The sequence below is a fragment of the Falco cherrug genome, chromosome 12, assembly GCF_023634085.1.
Source record: "Falco cherrug isolate bFalChe1 chromosome 12, bFalChe1.pri, whole genome shotgun sequence".
Classification (NCBI taxonomy): domain Eukaryota; kingdom Metazoa; phylum Chordata; class Aves; order Falconiformes; family Falconidae; genus Falco; species Falco cherrug.
This window is the reverse complement of record NC_073708.1, coordinates 35,295,927-35,313,196: the sequence shown is the minus strand read 5'-3', so window position 1 is coordinate 35,313,196 and position 17,270 is coordinate 35,295,927. Positions and strand designations below refer to the sequence as shown.

The following is a 17,270-nucleotide window of genomic DNA, read 5'->3' as shown; positions in this document are numbered from 1 at the left end:
AAAGGTAAGACAGGGCCCCACAATCTGTCTCTTTGTAAGCTTCTTGATCAGATCTTAATGTTTTGTTTTAGTACTTACTCCACTGCAATCGTTCTGTGTGTGGTTGGGAGAAATCAAATCCTGACACACTACTTGTCTCTAGAACCTGAAATCGGTTAGTTGTTTTACCTGTATGTCCTCTACAAACAATTGGCTCCTTTCAGAAAATTGGATACTGTGTTGAACTCTTGCTGACGTTCAAGCATTTGAGTGTCTTCATTGTACTTGGCAGACATATTTAAAACAAAACCCCATGCCTGATCTCTGTTTTTGCATGGTGGGTTGGTTTAGCTTTTTTTTTTGGTTTGGTTTGGTTTTGGGGTTTTTTTGTGTGGGTGGTGGTATTTTGTTTGCTTGTTTGGTTGTGCTTTTTTTTAGAGTAGTTGGAATTGAAATATTTTCCCAGCTTACAGGCATGTTAGTATACAAATACTAGGTACACTAAAAAGTGTGGAAGAAAATTGTTGACTTATTTACACAGAAAACATTGCAGGTGATAGCATCTGTCACCTGTAAGGTCCTCCTTCTTGCTAAGTGACTTACCCTTGGAGGAGACCAGGGACAGCTGGATCATTACAACTGATGCAGTGCCAGCTTCTTTAAAACCTGTCTCAGAAAATATCCAGTCTTTCTGCTTGATTTTTCTCTTGTGCATAGCTATGCAAAGAGATGTAAAATACTTGCTTGCAAATGAGATAATATGGCTTTACTTCCTTCCACTCTCCAAGTGCAGTCCTAACAGACCTGGAAGTGGGTCTAGACATTAATAGTCCTGGACTTCATGTGGTCGTCCCCAACAGCCATGTCCCTTGTGCTGTCACTGCTAAATGGATGAAAGTATTTTGGCACCTTGTTAATGGCAAGTTGATTGTTTACTATAAGTGGGTGGAAATTGATAGAGGATTTTCTTTAGAGCTCTAGCAAAAAGACATTTTTTTTGTGCTGTTGTAGTTGATTTGAGTAACAGTGGTGTAAGTGCAGAATCATAGAATGGTTTGGGTTGGAAGGGACCTTCACTCCAACCTCCTTGCTGCGGGCAGGGCCATCTTTCACTAAGCCCAATCCAACCTTGAACACTTCCAGGGATGGGGCATTCATAGCTTCTCTGGGCAGCCTGTGCCAGTGCCTCACTGCCCTCTTTGTAGAAGAGTCCTTCCTTAGGTCCAGCCTAAACCTGGCCTGTTTCTATTTACAACCATTGCCCTTACTAAAAAGTCCATCTCCATCTTTCTTATAAGCCCTATTTAAGTACTGGCAGGCTGCTACGAGGTCTCCCTGGAGCCTTCTCTTCTCCACACTGAACAGCCCCTGCACTCCCCGCCTTGCCTCACAGCAGAAGTGATTGTTGAGTATGTCTGCATTTTCCAGGTCGGTTGTCACCAGCTCTCCTGTCTTACTGTGGGTGGTACATTTTCTTTATTCTTCCTTTTCTGGCCAACATATCCATAAAGGCTTGTACCATTCTTTGCATCCTTCACCAAATTCAGCTCCAGCTGTGCCTTAGCTTTCCTAATTCTATCTCTACAAATCTGGGGCAGCGTCCCTGTAATTTTCCCCCGGATACCCATAGAATTATGTGTGTTCACACTATAAATCTAGCTAGCACAGTTAATGAGACTATTGGTAACCATTCTTTGCCCAGTTGCATGTTGTTTTCTAATTTGAGAGAATTTTTGAGATAATTTGTGAGATAAATAATAAACATAGATATTTTTTCTAAATAGGTATATTTATTAATCTTTTCCATTTTCTAAATTTTAAAATTCTCACACTAGCACTCACTTTTGGCTGAGCTATCAATGATAGGAAAGACTGGTGTCAGATGTGTTTGGGGCATCTGTCTTTCAGTCTGTAGTCTGTCCCTGTATGTCACATGCTGCATAGGAGTGGGGAGCTGCGTTTCTTTTTGAAGGTTTATGAATGATTAATCTAGTGTTAAGTGATCTGGGTAGCTAGTTTCTTAGCTGATTATTCAGGTAAAAGATACTGATTATTCCTGTTCATTTAGGTAGAATGCAGTCTGAAGCAGTGATGGCATGTAGGGAATCTGCAATTCCGCTTGACAGCACTGTTAGAAAAAACAAAATATCTCTTAAGAGTAATGGTTAGCAATGGATATGATTATGGAGATGATGTGCATATAAAAATATACATGTTCCTTATACAGTGTATGTTTTAAATATTTAATTCCTTTTAATTTGGCCTTTGGTCAGGGGGTATTATATGAAATGAGAGGCTTATGATTTACAGTGGCTCCTTCCTTGCTTAGTGCTGCCTCTGCTTTGTGGCCAGTGTTTAGAGACGAAGTTCAGCGCAGTTTTCTTGTACACATCACTGCTGTTAACACGGGCACTGTTTGTTATGGGGTTTCTCACCAGAAGGTGTCAGAGTAGTTTTTCCATTTTTATTGCATTGCAGCCTGCTCTCTACAATGGTAACCCAGCAGAATAAACCAGCATAGTTTAGACTGCTTTGTGAAGAAACGGAATATAACATTTAATTCTTTTGTCCATTTTTTGATGTATTGTACTAATGGAAGGGGAAGTTTTATTCACACTACTTTTTCCAAAATTAGAAGTAATGACGTAGCACTGAACACAAAGTGCAGGAAGGAGCGAGGAAGCTGTAGTGGGTGCACTCAGGCTGTGGGCAGAAGATAGGTACTTGAGAGGCCTGGGTTGTGCTGCTGGTATCGTACAGAAAACAGGGTTGGGCTCCAGCTGTAGCAGTGTAAGATCTTGTCACTGCCATGGTGATGAAGGTGGGAGGCATTGGTTTGCCCATGACTCAGTTACAGGAGTCCAAGCCTTGCATATTACTGCAACCCACCTCCACTATGATCTGCAAGGGAGGAATGGTGGAGGTGTGCATGGTTGTTTCAGGCTGTGTTCTCTGCTGCAGACACTGATGTTCAGAGGTGGGCAATTAATCTTGGCTAGGTAACTATTTCAGCTGTTGCAGCTGAAGTCCTTCCAGCTGCTATTTGTCATGTTTGTGGCCAATCTTTCAGGTGTATCTGATCTGTGCAAGCCACCCATCTAGAGAATGTCAACCTAGGGAATTGGTTGATTCAGCTCTCCTTTTGGGACATGCCATCCCTTCGGCAGAGCGAAGAAGAATGGAGGAGTCGATTGAGGATCATAGACAATTGAATTAGGCAGACTAATTCTGGCAGGTTGTTTATTTTTTAGTAACTTGTCCTGATTTAGCCACCAGATGGGGTTTCTGAAGCAGTGGTTCCCAGTGGTAACCTGCTTAGTGCTGCCTGGGTGGTGGGACAGGTTGTCCAGGCTCTTGCTTTTGTGGTGGCCTTTGCCTGCACAGGTGAGGTTTGAGGTTCAGAGTGTGCGGTTGTGTACACATGCCACGGTCTGGAAGCTGCTGCTATACATGTTTCTGAAATAGAAAAGCGTGGAATTATTCTGAAAAGCAGCTGCTATTTGTTGATCTCATTGTACTTAAATAAATGCTGCCTAAGCTTTCTAGTCACGAAGAGTATCCCCTCTCCATTGTAATCATGCGGTCCATGTGTATTCCTGACTTTGTGTGCTATGGCATGATACAATAAATTAGTGAGACTTTAATGACAGGGTTGGGAAGGTAAAAAATCAAGAGGATATTGATGTTCTTGATAGTTGCTTTCATCACAAAAGACAAGTCGGTATTGTGCGTGGGTCGTTCCTGACACACAAGACCTGGGGGCAGTGGACTTCCTTCAGCTCTTTGGAGCAGGTGCCTCAGCGCGGGAGGTCTGGCCCCTGCCCCCAGGCACCGGAGGTCTGCGCTCCTGCTGCTGCACTACCTGTGTGTTTGTGCTTCTACTGGAGCTCACAAGGAGTGAAGGAATAAAGGAAAAAGAGGAGCACGGAAGGATGATTGAATCTCCTTTATTCAAGTAAATCTAGAGACCACTGAAATGCGTGCTTTGGGGCCTTGTGTCATTTGTACTGGAGGATGGATTGTGCATCTCGTCTCACCGTGCTGTATTTTTCAGTTTGTAGATCTGTGTTGTACCAAAAGACCTTATTCATTGCCTGCCCCCACCCCCTTTTTTTTTTTTTCTCTTTTCCCCTCTTTTTTTCCCTTCCGCTTTGCCTTTCCTTTCCCCGGGAGCTTGCAGCCGCCGCAGGGCACAAAGCGTGCGGCCGCCTGCTCGGCCGGGGCCGGGCGCTGCGGCGGGGGCGGCCCCCCGCGGCCTCAGTGCCGACCGGCCCCTCCTGAAGGGCCGGGCGCGGCGCGGCCGCCATTGGCGGCGGGAGCCCCGCCCGGCCCGGAGCGTCCCCGCCGTGTCCAGGCGACGGGCGGGCCGCGGGCCGTCCCGGTCTCCTCGGCGCCGGCGCCATGAGCGGCCCGCGGCCGGGGTGAGTGGGGCCGGGGGGCGGCGGGGCGCGGGGTCTGGCCGCCCCGGCCTTCGGAGCTAGGTGTTTAACATTTAATTGGCTGCGCCGCCGGCAGGTGACGACCGGTCGCGTTATTCGGTGCCGGGGACGGAGGCGCCGGGCCGCGGGCTCGGGGCGCCGGGGCGGTGGCGGGCGGCGGGGCAGGGCCCTTCGGGCTCCCGTCGCCCTGCGGCGTGTTGCGCGAGGCGGGAACCTGCGGCGCGGTTCGGCCGGGGCAGCACCCTCGCACAGCGCCGTGCGTGAGAATCTGTGGTGAGGGCTCGTATGGAGCTGCAGGCGAGGCACTTGAAACCTTCTCCTGCGAGGTTGCCTCACTCAGGTTACCGTGCAAGGGGCTTCGGGAGCCTGGACAGCATTTGTTAATTCATTTTTTGGGAAACAGTTAATGCCGTGGCTGCGTTTACCTCACAGGTATTTGAAGAAATACCTTTGGTCTGCATCTGACGCAGAAAACAGCGAGAGTTACAGAGCTGTGGCTTACGAAGAGCTTGCTGAGGTGGTCAGGGAGGGGCCAGCACCTGTGGGTTTGCGGCTGCCCCTCACTCGTTCCCTTCTGGCAGCCCTCAAACAGCAGTAGCCCAGTGCAGCGGCCCAGCGAGCCGCGGGCTTGCACAGGAATTCGCTCTGGAAGAGACCGCGGGAGGTCTCCAGCTCGATCTGCTCGAAGGGTCAGCTCTGAGATCAGGCCAGGTTACTTCCTCCAGACAGATCCCCCAAACCTCTGAGGGTGGGAACAGCACCCCCTGCGCCTCCCCCGCTGCCTGGCCCTCCTCGTGAGGGAAGCGCTTTTGTCATCGCCGCCTCAGCCCTTCTCCTTTCCACTTGTGCCCATCATCCCTCCTCTGGCTTCGTCTTTGCCGCATCCCTGGGCCCTGGCAGGTCGCTGTGGGGCCCTGGAGCTGCTGAGCAAACTCTGGCAGCTGCTCCTCACACCACATGCTCCAGTCCTGCCATCCCCAGGGCTGCCCGCTGCTTGCTCCGCTGCATCCATGGCTTCCATGGGCTGGGCCCCAGAAAGGGACACAGCGGTGCACGTGGGGCCTAGCGGGTGCCAAGGAAAGCGGATGATGGCTTCCCTCATTCTACTGCCTGTGCCCCTCTTACTTCAGCCTCAGATGCTGCTGGCACTCCTCGCTGCCTGGCTGGCTGATGCTCAGCTCGTGCTTCCCAGGGCCAGCTGGGCCTTTCCAGCAGAGCTGCTGCCCACCCTGGCTGCCTCCAGCCTCTGCTGTTGCACAGGGTTATTCCTTCCTGGGGATGGGGCTTTGGTCTGGCCTTAACGAAGTCTGTAGGGGTCCTGTGCCATGGTCTGGTACAGTGTTGGGTGAGCCACTGTCTGCCTTTTGGAGTGTCATGCCTGCCTCTGGGTGCAGGCAGAGCAAGCTCATTTCTGTCTATTCTCAGAGTTACAGGTGCCTTTGGGCTTGGTGACAGTCCCCTGGGGCAAAGTATTAATAAAATAAAATAATTCTCACTAAGTATCTAGGCAAAGAATCCTCAGTGGTTTGGTTGTTTAAATAGTGAGGTTAAATGAGGAGTAAAGACAGTAGCATGTGGTTTTTGAAACAAAAACCCAGGTGAAAGTGGCCTGCGTGTGCACGGGGCAAGACAAGGGTGGTCTCACGTGTCGCCAGGGCTGAAGGGTCCTAAAGATATTTAAGCAGAGGTACAATGTGACTTGGAGAGACTGTGGCCTCTTCCTCAGTTACCACTTGAGTCAAACTGTACATGTGCTTAAGGCTTTTGTGGGCTTGCAATAAACCAATCAATTATTGTTAGACTCCAAAGCCCTGTCAAAATTTCAGGTCATGTGCTGACTTCAGTGAGTTTCAGTTCAGTCGATGTGTTCCAGCATGGCTTCTCATAAGCACAGCTGTAGTAGTTCAGATTAATAAAGGTAGAGGCCATAGCTGTTCCCCGAGGGCAAGTCCAAGGGTGCTGTAGCCGAGGGTTGAGGGTCGGGAGGGTCGGCCAGTGACAGCAGCAGCTTCCTGTTGGAGGAGGGTGGCCCTGGGTGTAGTTGGAAGGGTCAATTTACACGTGTTACAGCCCTGTCTCCTGGCAAAACAAGAACATCCTTTTGTGGGGGCTCCTTTTGTGTTTTCCCGACTTTTCATCTTCTGGATAGATGGCCCTTTCTCAGAGAGAGGAGCCCCAGCACAGCATGGTCACTAGCCCTATTCCCTTGGCTTGGGCTTGGAGGCACCAAGCTAAACATTTATGCTGAATAGTGTAATAAAGGCAGCAGTTATCTTCTGAGTGCCTGTACTGGTGAGTAGATGGCAAAACCACATTCTCTGTGGTGGAATTGCATGACCTTTTGATTCCTAGGCCCACATGTGCCTGCTAGGCTGTTCCCAGCTAGGATTCACAAAGTCCTGGCCTTCAGGATTTAACACCAAATTCCAGTTTTGTGGGATACCACTTTGCTACCATCTGCTTAATCTGTCTGAAGACCCTGATGGCATTTTTTTTGAAAGTGGAAATACTTCATGGTGGCTGAAGAGTTTCCTTAGGGAGGGAACGTCAGACAGGTGCCAGATCTCTGGAAGGTCTCCTAAGAGTAGTCTTTGCTTTCACATGGAATGGGCCAGGCAGGTGCCCTCACCATGTGGGATGTTGAACTTGCTGTTTGCGGCTGACAGCCTGTGGTGAGATTTGTTCTGTCTGAAAGCTAATCAAGCCTTTCTTGTTTATGTCCCCAGCAGAAACAGTGCAAGATCCAGTAATGTGCTGGAATGAGGAATGGTCTGCATCAGGGGCAGGGTTTGTTTGACTCAAGGGGCAATAAACACCTGCTGCAAGAAACAGCACAGGGGCTGGGATTCCCTGTGAGACACTACCAATCAATAACTAAAGTTTTGCTGCTCTCTTAATTTATTTGGTGAGCAGTCACTGATTTAATTGCACTCTAAATTATTAACTGTGAAGATTTGCTTTACAAAACTAATGTAGGATGCCTGCTGTGACTTTGTTGTGATATCCTTTGAGATGAGTAAGAACAGTCTTAAAAATCATTGTGATACACAGCACTGGCTCTGCCTATAGTGCACTGTGTGCTGTAAGCTGAGAAAAACCAGATACTGTTAATAAAGAACATTATAGAGTTCCAAGTGGACAGTTCCTTAATTTACTAAAATCGTAGTCATCAGCTGTAGTATGTTTTATGTTTTGCATACTCATCAGGACAGCTGGACTCCCTGCCGCTGCAAAACTAATTCTTCCTGGGCATTTTGGTCTGATGCGTATTTTACTTTGGCCCCCAGTGCATTTTTTAAAAGCAAAATAAATTGTGGCTCTCTTGTTTTCTGTGGCTTCATTCTGCCTGTTAATCTGGTGTTTGTACTTGCCTTCAGCTTTTGTTAATGGGAAAAAGATTTTTCTCAGTGACAGTGATTTATTTTTCTGAACAGGCAGATCAGATGTTACCTTGGGAGTGTAGATGATACTGAAGTATGAGTGGTGGTAAGCACCCGGACTTCTGCTTGTCTTGAGTGGCAGAAGGCCAGGCTACGCACATGAGGCCCAGCTGGACCTGGGAATGGGATGCACCTGCATCCCAGGTCCCATGGCTAGTCCAGGTGTTGGGGTGCTTCTTCATGTGCTGAGTTTCTTTAGGGTGTTTGTAGAGGGTATGTACTCCACACATATGGTGGCTTTTGATAGATGCTGTGCCACGGGGAAGGAAGTTGCTTGGCTTCCTTCCCATTGTTCTGGTGGTCCAGAAAGTCTTTGTGTTCAGAGAACTTCACGGATGAGTATTATGGCTGGCTTCACCTGATGGGCGAGCTTGGCACCTCTTCCCCACCTTGGCAGATCCACGTTAACTGAGATCCAGAGGTTTGCTCTGTTTCAGTAGCACTGGCTAGGTAGTAAAAGGTGTATGTGAATTGGGGAATTTTTCTTGTTTGTTATGGTATATGGTCCCTCACTTTAAGATTCTAGTCAGGTGAGAAGCAGAGAGAATTTTGACAGTGACCTTTTGCTTTTAGAAATTTGAAAAATGTAATCTGTAATACAGTGCAAAGTGTATTCTCATCTGTGATAGTAAGGAAGATAAAGAAAATTTATTAAAAAAAAAAAAGCGGATGCCCACTGAAATGTTATTGTTAAAACAGGGTGCTGCTGTTTCTTGATGACTGTAGTAAAAGTCCTATGTCTGGAATATCACCGTTGAAGAATGTGAGGAGATTACTTCGCTTGAATCAGTATTGATTGGGCATGAATTTGGGCAACTTGGCTCAAATTTAGATGCAAGTGTGGGAGGATTTTGAGCAAATTAATTACCTCCCCCCAAAAAAACAACAGGAACAAACTGTGTACATTCAAGCATTCTAAATAACCTTAAACATGAAGTTACTGAACTGACAGCGGTATGTAGTCACTGGCTGTGATACCACAGAAACAAATGTGATACTAATTTTGAGAAGAGCTTCAAAATTAGGCCTGGGAACTACAGATCAGTCAGTCTAGTTTCTGTGCCAGGAAAATTGTCTGTAATTCTAATAAAAACCCAGAATTTGTAGAGAGAAGGATTAACAGGATAAACAGGTAGAGAAAAAGGACTCCCAGAAATATCCAGAAAAATGGGCTTTCTGGACTTACATGATTTGACTGTAACAAACATTTTCTATAGTACTCTTTGAGACTGATGATTTTCCTTTGCTGTATGTTTTTCTAACATGCTTTTTTGTCAGTTCTGCACTTTGATCTGTTGTAGAGGATTTGGAGGTGACATTTGTATGTAGTTCTTAAATGTCTAAGTCTCTGGAAGAAAACTTCTCAGACATGAACTACTATTATGCTGTTATTGATAATAGGAGCAGGAGCAGAGACATAAATGAGACCAGTGGTCTGCTTTGCTGAAGAGCTTGGTTCTGACTGTCATCAAGTTGGGTAATTCATGACATTTCTGAGATAAATTGCTATTAGGGAGATGCCACAGAAGTGAGAGGTTGCATTACTTTGTGAAGCAAACAATGAATCCGAATCTGTGTCGTAGCAGTTCTGTTACTGCATCTCTGAATATCTTCCTGTCTGTTTCACCCTTCTCATTTGTAAGCAGCATTGTGAATTTTATCTCCAGGCATGATCTGTGAGCCAGCAAAGACCGATGGAAGGAGCAGGTGGGCTGCCGAATGGGGAGGGGGGACACGCATGGATGCTGCTGGTGCCCTTTCCCCAGCGCCACACATGTGTGTGCTGTAGTCATCTGTTGGCACGAGGGAGCGTGAGTCTCAGCTGAACCTTGGGCTTAGCAATAAGTTGTGTGTTTTTGAGTGAACGGCACAGATTCCGTTCGGAGGATGAGGTCTTACCCTGGTTGCCCTTAGCCTGGAAAATATGCTTGCACCCTGTCCGCTGGAGCACTGAGAGAGTCTGAACCATTGGTCTCCATGGGAATTTCCAGAGGGGTCTGGGCCAAGCCCAGGCTTAGTACTAGTATGGCCCACTCCCAACTAAACTTGTCTCAGATCTGCTGGTGAACTGATCAGCTGAAATAAGCAGGAAAGCTGGCAGAAATTCTGGGTGAGCGTAGGCTTGCAGGGCCAGCCCCTGCTTGCTGCACGTGATTTAAATCCGAGTTCAAGCTGGTGCCCAGGGTATTCTGTGAGGCTCTGTCTGTGCTGGTTATTTTTGACAACGGAGGCATTCACCTGGGCAGATAGCTCGGGCCGCTCTCGGCAGTGTGGCTCTGCCAAAGCCCAGTGGATCCAGTTGTGTTCTTTCCAATGGTTTGATGGGTTTTGGTTCAGGCCCAAAACATTTCCTTATTTCCTCCCATACCCTTTTGAACTTTGAATTTAATTCAGCATTTTTGAGGACCAGCCTGTTCATAATTTAAGTGAGAAAATATAAATACAGAGACTCCTTTGAAACTAAAGTTGCTACATCACTGTGCTCAGGAGGGAGTTGCATTTTAACTAGTTATATGGTCCGTGAAATATTAGATGAAAGTAATAAATGAAAAGGAATGGGATTGAGTTTCTCCTCTGCCTCTGCTTGCAATTGCCAGGTGATAACATAAATCAGTACTTAGCACAATCAATGTAATCTAGTGGATTAAAATGCAAATGCAAACAGTGGATTAAAAAAGTAATGTAGAACAGTTGTTATAGTACCAGTGTTTAATCAACATGCATAACAGGGTAAGATAAATTGTTTGTTTAAAGTTTAATATATTGTTGGTAGGCTACCTGTGAGATGATTTTGAAACTCCAGATAAAGTTCCAGTAAGTCTGTAATCAGTTTGGGTTTTATTTTTTTTTCCCCAATTGTTCTTTCTTTCCTTGAGTATACTTGTGTGTGGTAACTCAGCCTAGCAACAGACATTTATTTTGAATTATCCTATTGAAAGATATGCAATAGAGGTACAGTGGCATTTAAATTTAAAGCCAAAGGAAACAAAAGAGATTGATCTTTTGTTGTGTAATTAAAACATACCCTGCCTAGAGAGCCCAGAGGTCAGGCTGAACATATTATGCAATATGTTGAGTGTATAAATTTTGCAAATGTGAATGGATTTAGAGTATTAAAAACTCAAGCCATGTCATTTACTTTGTTATTTTCCTGTTTTCCATAGGGTGAAGTAAGATAAGGCTGTGCTAAGAACTATTTAAAATATATCTGCTAATTATGGATGCTTCAGTTTCTGTGTTCAACTCTCAGATCTTAGGTTCAATTTTTGGAAGTACTGATCTTAGATAGCTGTGATGGTTTAGCTCATGGGTAGAGCAGGGGAGGGCCCTGCTTGGATGATCTGCCTGGTCTGGTTCTCCATTCTTGTTGGTCTTACAGTTTTTCACCAATAAATAGAAGAGAGATGCAATTTGTTCACTTTGCGTTGTTCAATGAATGCATTAAAGAGAATCTTTAGTATGTTGACTTGGGAACTGAAAAAGACTTGAGAGGTTCTTGCATTTCAGTTTTACTGCTCTGGATACAGAGGAGGACTTGTTCACATCAGGGGTCTTTACAGGGGAGAAGATTAGCAGAACTGTCCGGCCCAACTGTTCTGGCCACAACAGCAGTGTGGTCCCAGAAGTCTTTTAGACCAAATGGCACTTCAGAGCCGTCATAGTACTAGCTGGCTGGTCTCTGTAAAATCTTGGGAGCACGGTATGGTGAAAGCAATCCATGTCTTTAGCTTTGACCTGCGCAGGCTGGTAAGCTGAGTGATGAGTTGTCCAGTGTCTGCCCACCGACCCGGGGGGGGCTGGGATCTTGCAGGAGAGGCACGGTCTCTCACTGCGCAGCTCTCTTCTAATGCCCTGGCTTGGATGAGGACTCGTTCCTGTCCTTCCAGCACAAAGCATGCTCTTCACGGAAGGACTGAGGCTGGCAGCTTGCTGAGTGCCAGAGCAATAGTGCGTCGGGATTCATGCAGACACAGATGAGTGCACTTGCTTGCCTTTTGCTCAAACACTTTGGTTTCCTGCAGAGTACGTTTGTTTAGCTTGAGCAAATCAGTCACATAGAGCAGATCTGAGGATTTTTGGTAAAATGTAGTAGCTGTATTTAGAGGAGGGGGAAGAAAAGAAGTATTCTCATCAGTGCAAGCTGCACTTCAGACAAACTGCTGCTGTAGGTGACAGCCAGCAAAAACACACTACAGTAACATATGCTTTCTAGCCTGTAAATACCACAAAAGTGATGAATCTTGCCCTGTACAAGTTTTGTGCAACTGAATTTATGAATAAGTTTGTGGGACAAGCTTCCTTGGCTCTTTATTTAAATAAATATCCTCGAGTCACTGTTGTGTTCAGATAAATGGTCCTTGAAACAGATGGGACAGTTCCTAAACTTGTTGTTGTGGGTTAGATTTCCTGAGTGGTTTGCGAGTTCTGTTGGTGTGAAGGCCAGTTGTTTTTTGAAACAGGCTTTTTTTGTTCATGGACAAATTAGTGGTTGGCCAGGCAAAATTTTAACAGGTGTGTACCTGAATCCCAATTGAGAAAATGGTTCAAAAGAGCAGCGTATTTTTTTGACAACTGAAATGGAAGCCACTTAGTTTTCTGTGGATTCCATTCACATTCCATTCCATTTCAAAGTGATGAATTTGATGTGCAGTCCCTCTGATGGTGAGAGCATTAAAATGAGGGAAGTGCCATAAAGAAGTGAGTGGAAATGTGGATACTGAAGGAGACTTTGGCTGAAAACACAAAGAGGTAGTCTTCATCAGCACAGAGATTTGCACCCACGTTAATAAAGTGGATGCTAATTTTCAGTCCAGTGAAAATACTATGGAAACAGCATCCTGTCTTAAAAATATTTTTAGTGCCAGCAGTTTCTGCTAACATGAGTAGACTGAAGAAGGTAATTCTTTTGCGTTGGCAGACAATAATGGCTGAGAGCTAGCAATGAAGACCAGCGGAAAATGCCCTTGTGTAGGTAAAGTCTGATTAGTGATACGCGTGGAGCTGGAGGCAGGACTGAATGGCCTCTGGAGGTGCCTCCTAGCTGACATTATTCTTGCGGGTCTTTGGCAGTGCTGCCAGAAACTCCCATCACTGCGGCGAATGAAGAGACGGGACGCAGCTTGATGCAAGCAAGTTGTCCATTTATTAGTGATTTTCTTACAATTATATATGTTTCTACCTTCTACATATTACACACTGATTGGTTAAATCTTAAGTGTAAAAAACACTGATTGGTTAATATTTAAGGCACACCGTTAGAACAATAGGTACTTACTAGTTTATCTTGACCTAGCAATAATTTTTATTCCAAGGTTAGGGAGTTTCTTTCTACGCGGCTTTCTTGATTACATATTGGCGCCATCCGTTCCCTTATCTGGCTACTTGTTTCTCTGTCCGTCTGGTTGCCTCCTCAACTGTGACGGCTCAGGGGTCTGCAGTTAGCTTGTTCCTTTGCTCCCAGGGCTTGTGCCCTACAAGTTCTAACAAGTCTCTATTCATCAGGCTATCAGTACTTGGACTCTTGTCCTTGAGGCCTTGTCCTACACATCACTGCTGTGTCTGCTCCCAGTTGGGAGGCAGCAGCAGGAGGGGAGCGCAGGGTGTGTGGTGAGAGGGGTGCAGTGGTGCAGGAGGTCTGGGGCAGGACATCCCCGTCCCTGCTGTTGTATAGTATGCTCATCTGCTTCCAACAGGGCCTGCAGCAGGGTGGACAAGGAGCCAGGTCTGTGCCTGCTGCACTCAGCCAGGAATCCAGCTCCAAATGTCGTGTGGCATGATACTGACCTGCCGAAGGTTGGAGCCTGTTTTCTGAGGAGACTGTTGCAGGAATTGGTCTTGAAGGAGACGTTTGGAGCTGGGCGCTGTTGGACCCTGTACCCTGGTGGTACACCGTTCCTGAGCTGCTGTATCTCATGTAGAAATCATGTCTTTCTAATACTAATCTTCTGGAGGCAATAAGATGTTCCTTTTTCATAATCTAACGGGTTTACTTGACAGAATGCTGTGCACGATTCATCAAGACAGCATTTTGTGCAGCAAAATATTGGGTAGGTCTGTATAACTTAAGCTGTAATAAACTGGCTGTCAAGGGGATTATATGCATCTGTATTTTATTTCAGATTTCTTGCAACCTACAATAGCCTTACAGACAAACACCTGGCTGGATATTTCAGCAACACCAGGATAAGACGACATCTTCAGAGATCAGGACTGGTGAGATTGAAAAGCTTTCTTTTATGAGAAAAAAATAATTCTTTGTTTCTTCTAATGTTGCACAAGTCAAACCACTGATGGTTCTGTTGTTTGTTGAAGGTATGTGTTGTCATTGGTAATGATGTGACAGCTAGCCAAACATATGGAATTGTGCTGTGCCAGGACAAAGCCACATGATCACACTGTGACTGAGGGTGGGTTTATTTAATCAAAACATTTCCCACTGCATTATTATCTGCTGATGGTCAGCTAGGTATTGCAGGGACACAGGGCTGTGGTGCATAAGGCTGTGCGACTGGAGGCAGAATGACAAAGGACAGGTAAAACTGAAATCTAAGCATCTTTGACTCTACTAGTTGTTTAAATAGCTTCAGTGTTACTTTTCAAGAGTATTTAATGAAAACTGAAGGATTTGGTAAAGGTGAAAGTGCTGAACATTTTTAAAAATACTTACGCACTCCTGGGTGTGACTGTTTAGCACAGGCAGATGCGACCCTTGCACAGTAGGAGGGCAAGTATCTAATTCCCCTCCACTGACTTGGGCAGTGGCCTGTGAAGAAAAAGATTGAGCCCTCAGCTGTTAGGCAGTATCACTGCTGCTCTCCTGCTTTCTCCATTTGGCTGATGGGACCCATGGGGTCAAAGAAAATACAGTTCTGTGCTGGGAAGGTGAGTTCCAGCACCGTGGCAGAAGCAGAGGTGGTAGCTAACCAGGAAGGGAAAGTGGTCTTTCTGGTAGATTGTGCTCTGTTTAAAAACATACTTTATTCTGTCTTCCCCTTTTTAGTTGTTGTATTTGTTTATGGCAGATCTCAAGGAGTGGAAGAATAGTATCCGAGAAAGAATACCAGCTAAATGCTATGAGGAGGGATCACCAAAGATATGTGCAGGAGTGCCTGGCTCACGCCATTTTTCATAAGGTCCTTGACATGGAGGTATGCATTTACTAGTGAGGTGTAAGCCTGTAAAGATACTTCCCTATTGATAGCCAATGGCTGTCAACTTGTACTGGACTATTTTCTGTAGCCATGCCCTCATGCTTCCCTGAAAGGCACTCTTATGCTGGGAAAGTCTTTGCGCTTGACACCCCCCCACATGAAATCTCTGCTGGCCTGTAGCTGTTAAACCATGCTGTCACTAGAACATACACTGTCCTGGCTCACTCACAGTCACCAGATTATAGCATGATGTTCACAGGGCTAGTTTGCTTAAAAAAATTCTAATCAAAACAAATAGTTTGAATGTGATTATGTATCTTACCTGAGTACAAAATTTGGGCACGTTCCTGTTACTTACCAGGAAGGGAGTTGGTCCCTACAACTTTATAAACACTCAGTTGTTCCCTTGACAATGTTAACATGTACAGGTGTAATGCAAATGGATTGAATCAAAAGTAATTTTATAGCAGGGCTCAATGAGGGTAATGACCAGGGAGCAGACGAGTGATAAGCAGAACAGAAGCAAGTGTTCTTACATTTAGTTGATGTCTCATAATGTCCGTTAATGAGATTTCTCTTTCTCTTACATTGATAGAGACATCATCAGTTGGAAATAAAAAGGAAACTTGAAAATTCTGTGAGGAAGGAGAGGGTGCAGAAAATCAAGGTAAGACCTGACTGCTATGGAGTACTGGTGGGACATGGCAGTTTTGCCTAGTGTTAAATAACACCCACGAGCCAGGCCAGAGATTCACTAAGCCAAGTGTTCCATCTCTGATGTTTATGGAAAAGGTACAAGAAACAGGCAAGTAGAGGATGATCCTGCCCCAGGTTACATCTCTTTCTTCCTCTGTCTAGTAGTTCAGGAACTTCCGTTTGTGCACCTAATTCCTTTTGAGTCTACTTGTTTTGGTTCTGCAGTATTCTTGGTCATGGAATATAATTCTGAGTTGTATGAAATGGTACTTCCTTGCATTTCTGCACAGTAGTTAATATATCTGCTGTCTACTAATTCTGTTCTTTTACAAGGCATTTGTGGTTTTACATACATTTTCCTATTTCTTTTCAGTTTGCCAGGCTGAAGACTCTCAGTATATTGAATCTTTCATATATGAGCCATTCTGGGCTTCTCATTACTGTTTCCAATTTTTTGCCTTTTCTAGTTCTACTGTTTCTGTTTTGAAATGGGGAACCAGAACAGGATGAATAATTCAAAATATGTGTTGCAGTTCTCCCAGTAATTCTAGACATGATCTGCTTTTGATGGCTGCTGAGTGCTGAGATCACATTTTCAGTTGTTTGCCTCTCCACATGATATTTAGCAGAACCAGCATGTAAGTAATGAAAAGAGGTTTCAGAAGTCTTCACTTTGGTTTCCTGTAGGTAGAGCTTGATTCTGTAGTTGTAAGTGTCATGGAAATCCCACAGAATTCAGTGGTTCTTCTCCCCATGAAGACACTTGGATTCATATGGGAACAGTTGTTTTCATTTTAGCTGAAATACACTCAACATCTTATTTCTTTATTAGGAGTCTGCATACATTGAGAAGAATGGATTGAGAAGCTAGCTGCTTCTCTGAACAGTTGAAAAGCAATGTCAAATCTTTTTGATTTTAAATAATGCATTTATGAGCAATTAATCCGTTAGAGAAAGATTTTAATGAAAAATGCTGATCACTGTGGTAATTGCAAAGGCATTGTTTACTGACTGAACTCCTGCTGATAAAAAGTCACCACAGCGCAAGTAGCAATTAAAGCACCCTGTCAAAGGATTCTGGACTTGGATGATTTTGTCTATAAAGCAAAACAGCTTCTTTCGGTGCAAAGTATAAGGGAGACGCCTGCAGATATGTGATCTGTGTCTTTGTGGTGATGCCACACTGGGACACACAAACCTGGCTGGAATTAGCAGTGTAATTTAATTCTCACCTCATACATTCGGTGAGTTCAGCTGAGTAGCTGCTCTGAAAGGAAAGGAGAAAAGCGGATGACTGAGCAAGGGAGAGTGAGAGATAGCTATCTATTTCCAGAAGGCTGGTCAGCCCAATGTGGAAATTTTGAGAAGAAAAGTTAGGGAGGTGCAGCAGTTGGAGCAAGGAAGTGGCAGATGCACTCAAGTTTAAAAAAGAAAGAGACCTTCAACCAAACCAAGAACTGGATGCAAAAACAGGCAGATGAGTTAAATCTGGGGGGATCAGAAGCTGGAGAGGGCTGTAGGCAAATGAATCAGAGGGGCGAGAGTCTTTTCCCCCGCCCTCTCTT

At 45.2% G+C, this 17,270-nt stretch overlaps 1 protein-coding gene across 1 annotated transcript in view; it reads left to right on the top strand.

The window, feature by feature from the left end:
- Positions 1 to 103: 103 nt before the first annotated feature.
- Positions 104 to 17,270, top strand: part of ERICH3 (glutamate rich 3) — a gene marked incomplete at its 3' end in the record, with an annotated part of 46,309 nt that continues 29,142 nt past the window's right edge. The window contains exons 1-4 of the mRNA XM_055724968.1: positions 104 to 4,400; positions 13,978 to 14,071; positions 14,881 to 15,006; positions 15,605 to 15,676. Of these exons, the coding sequence (XP_055580943.1) occupies positions 4,381 to 4,400; positions 13,978 to 14,071; positions 14,881 to 15,006; positions 15,605 to 15,676 (312 nt within the window). The remainder of the gene's footprint in view (positions 4,401 to 13,977; positions 14,072 to 14,880; positions 15,007 to 15,604; positions 15,677 to 17,270) is intronic.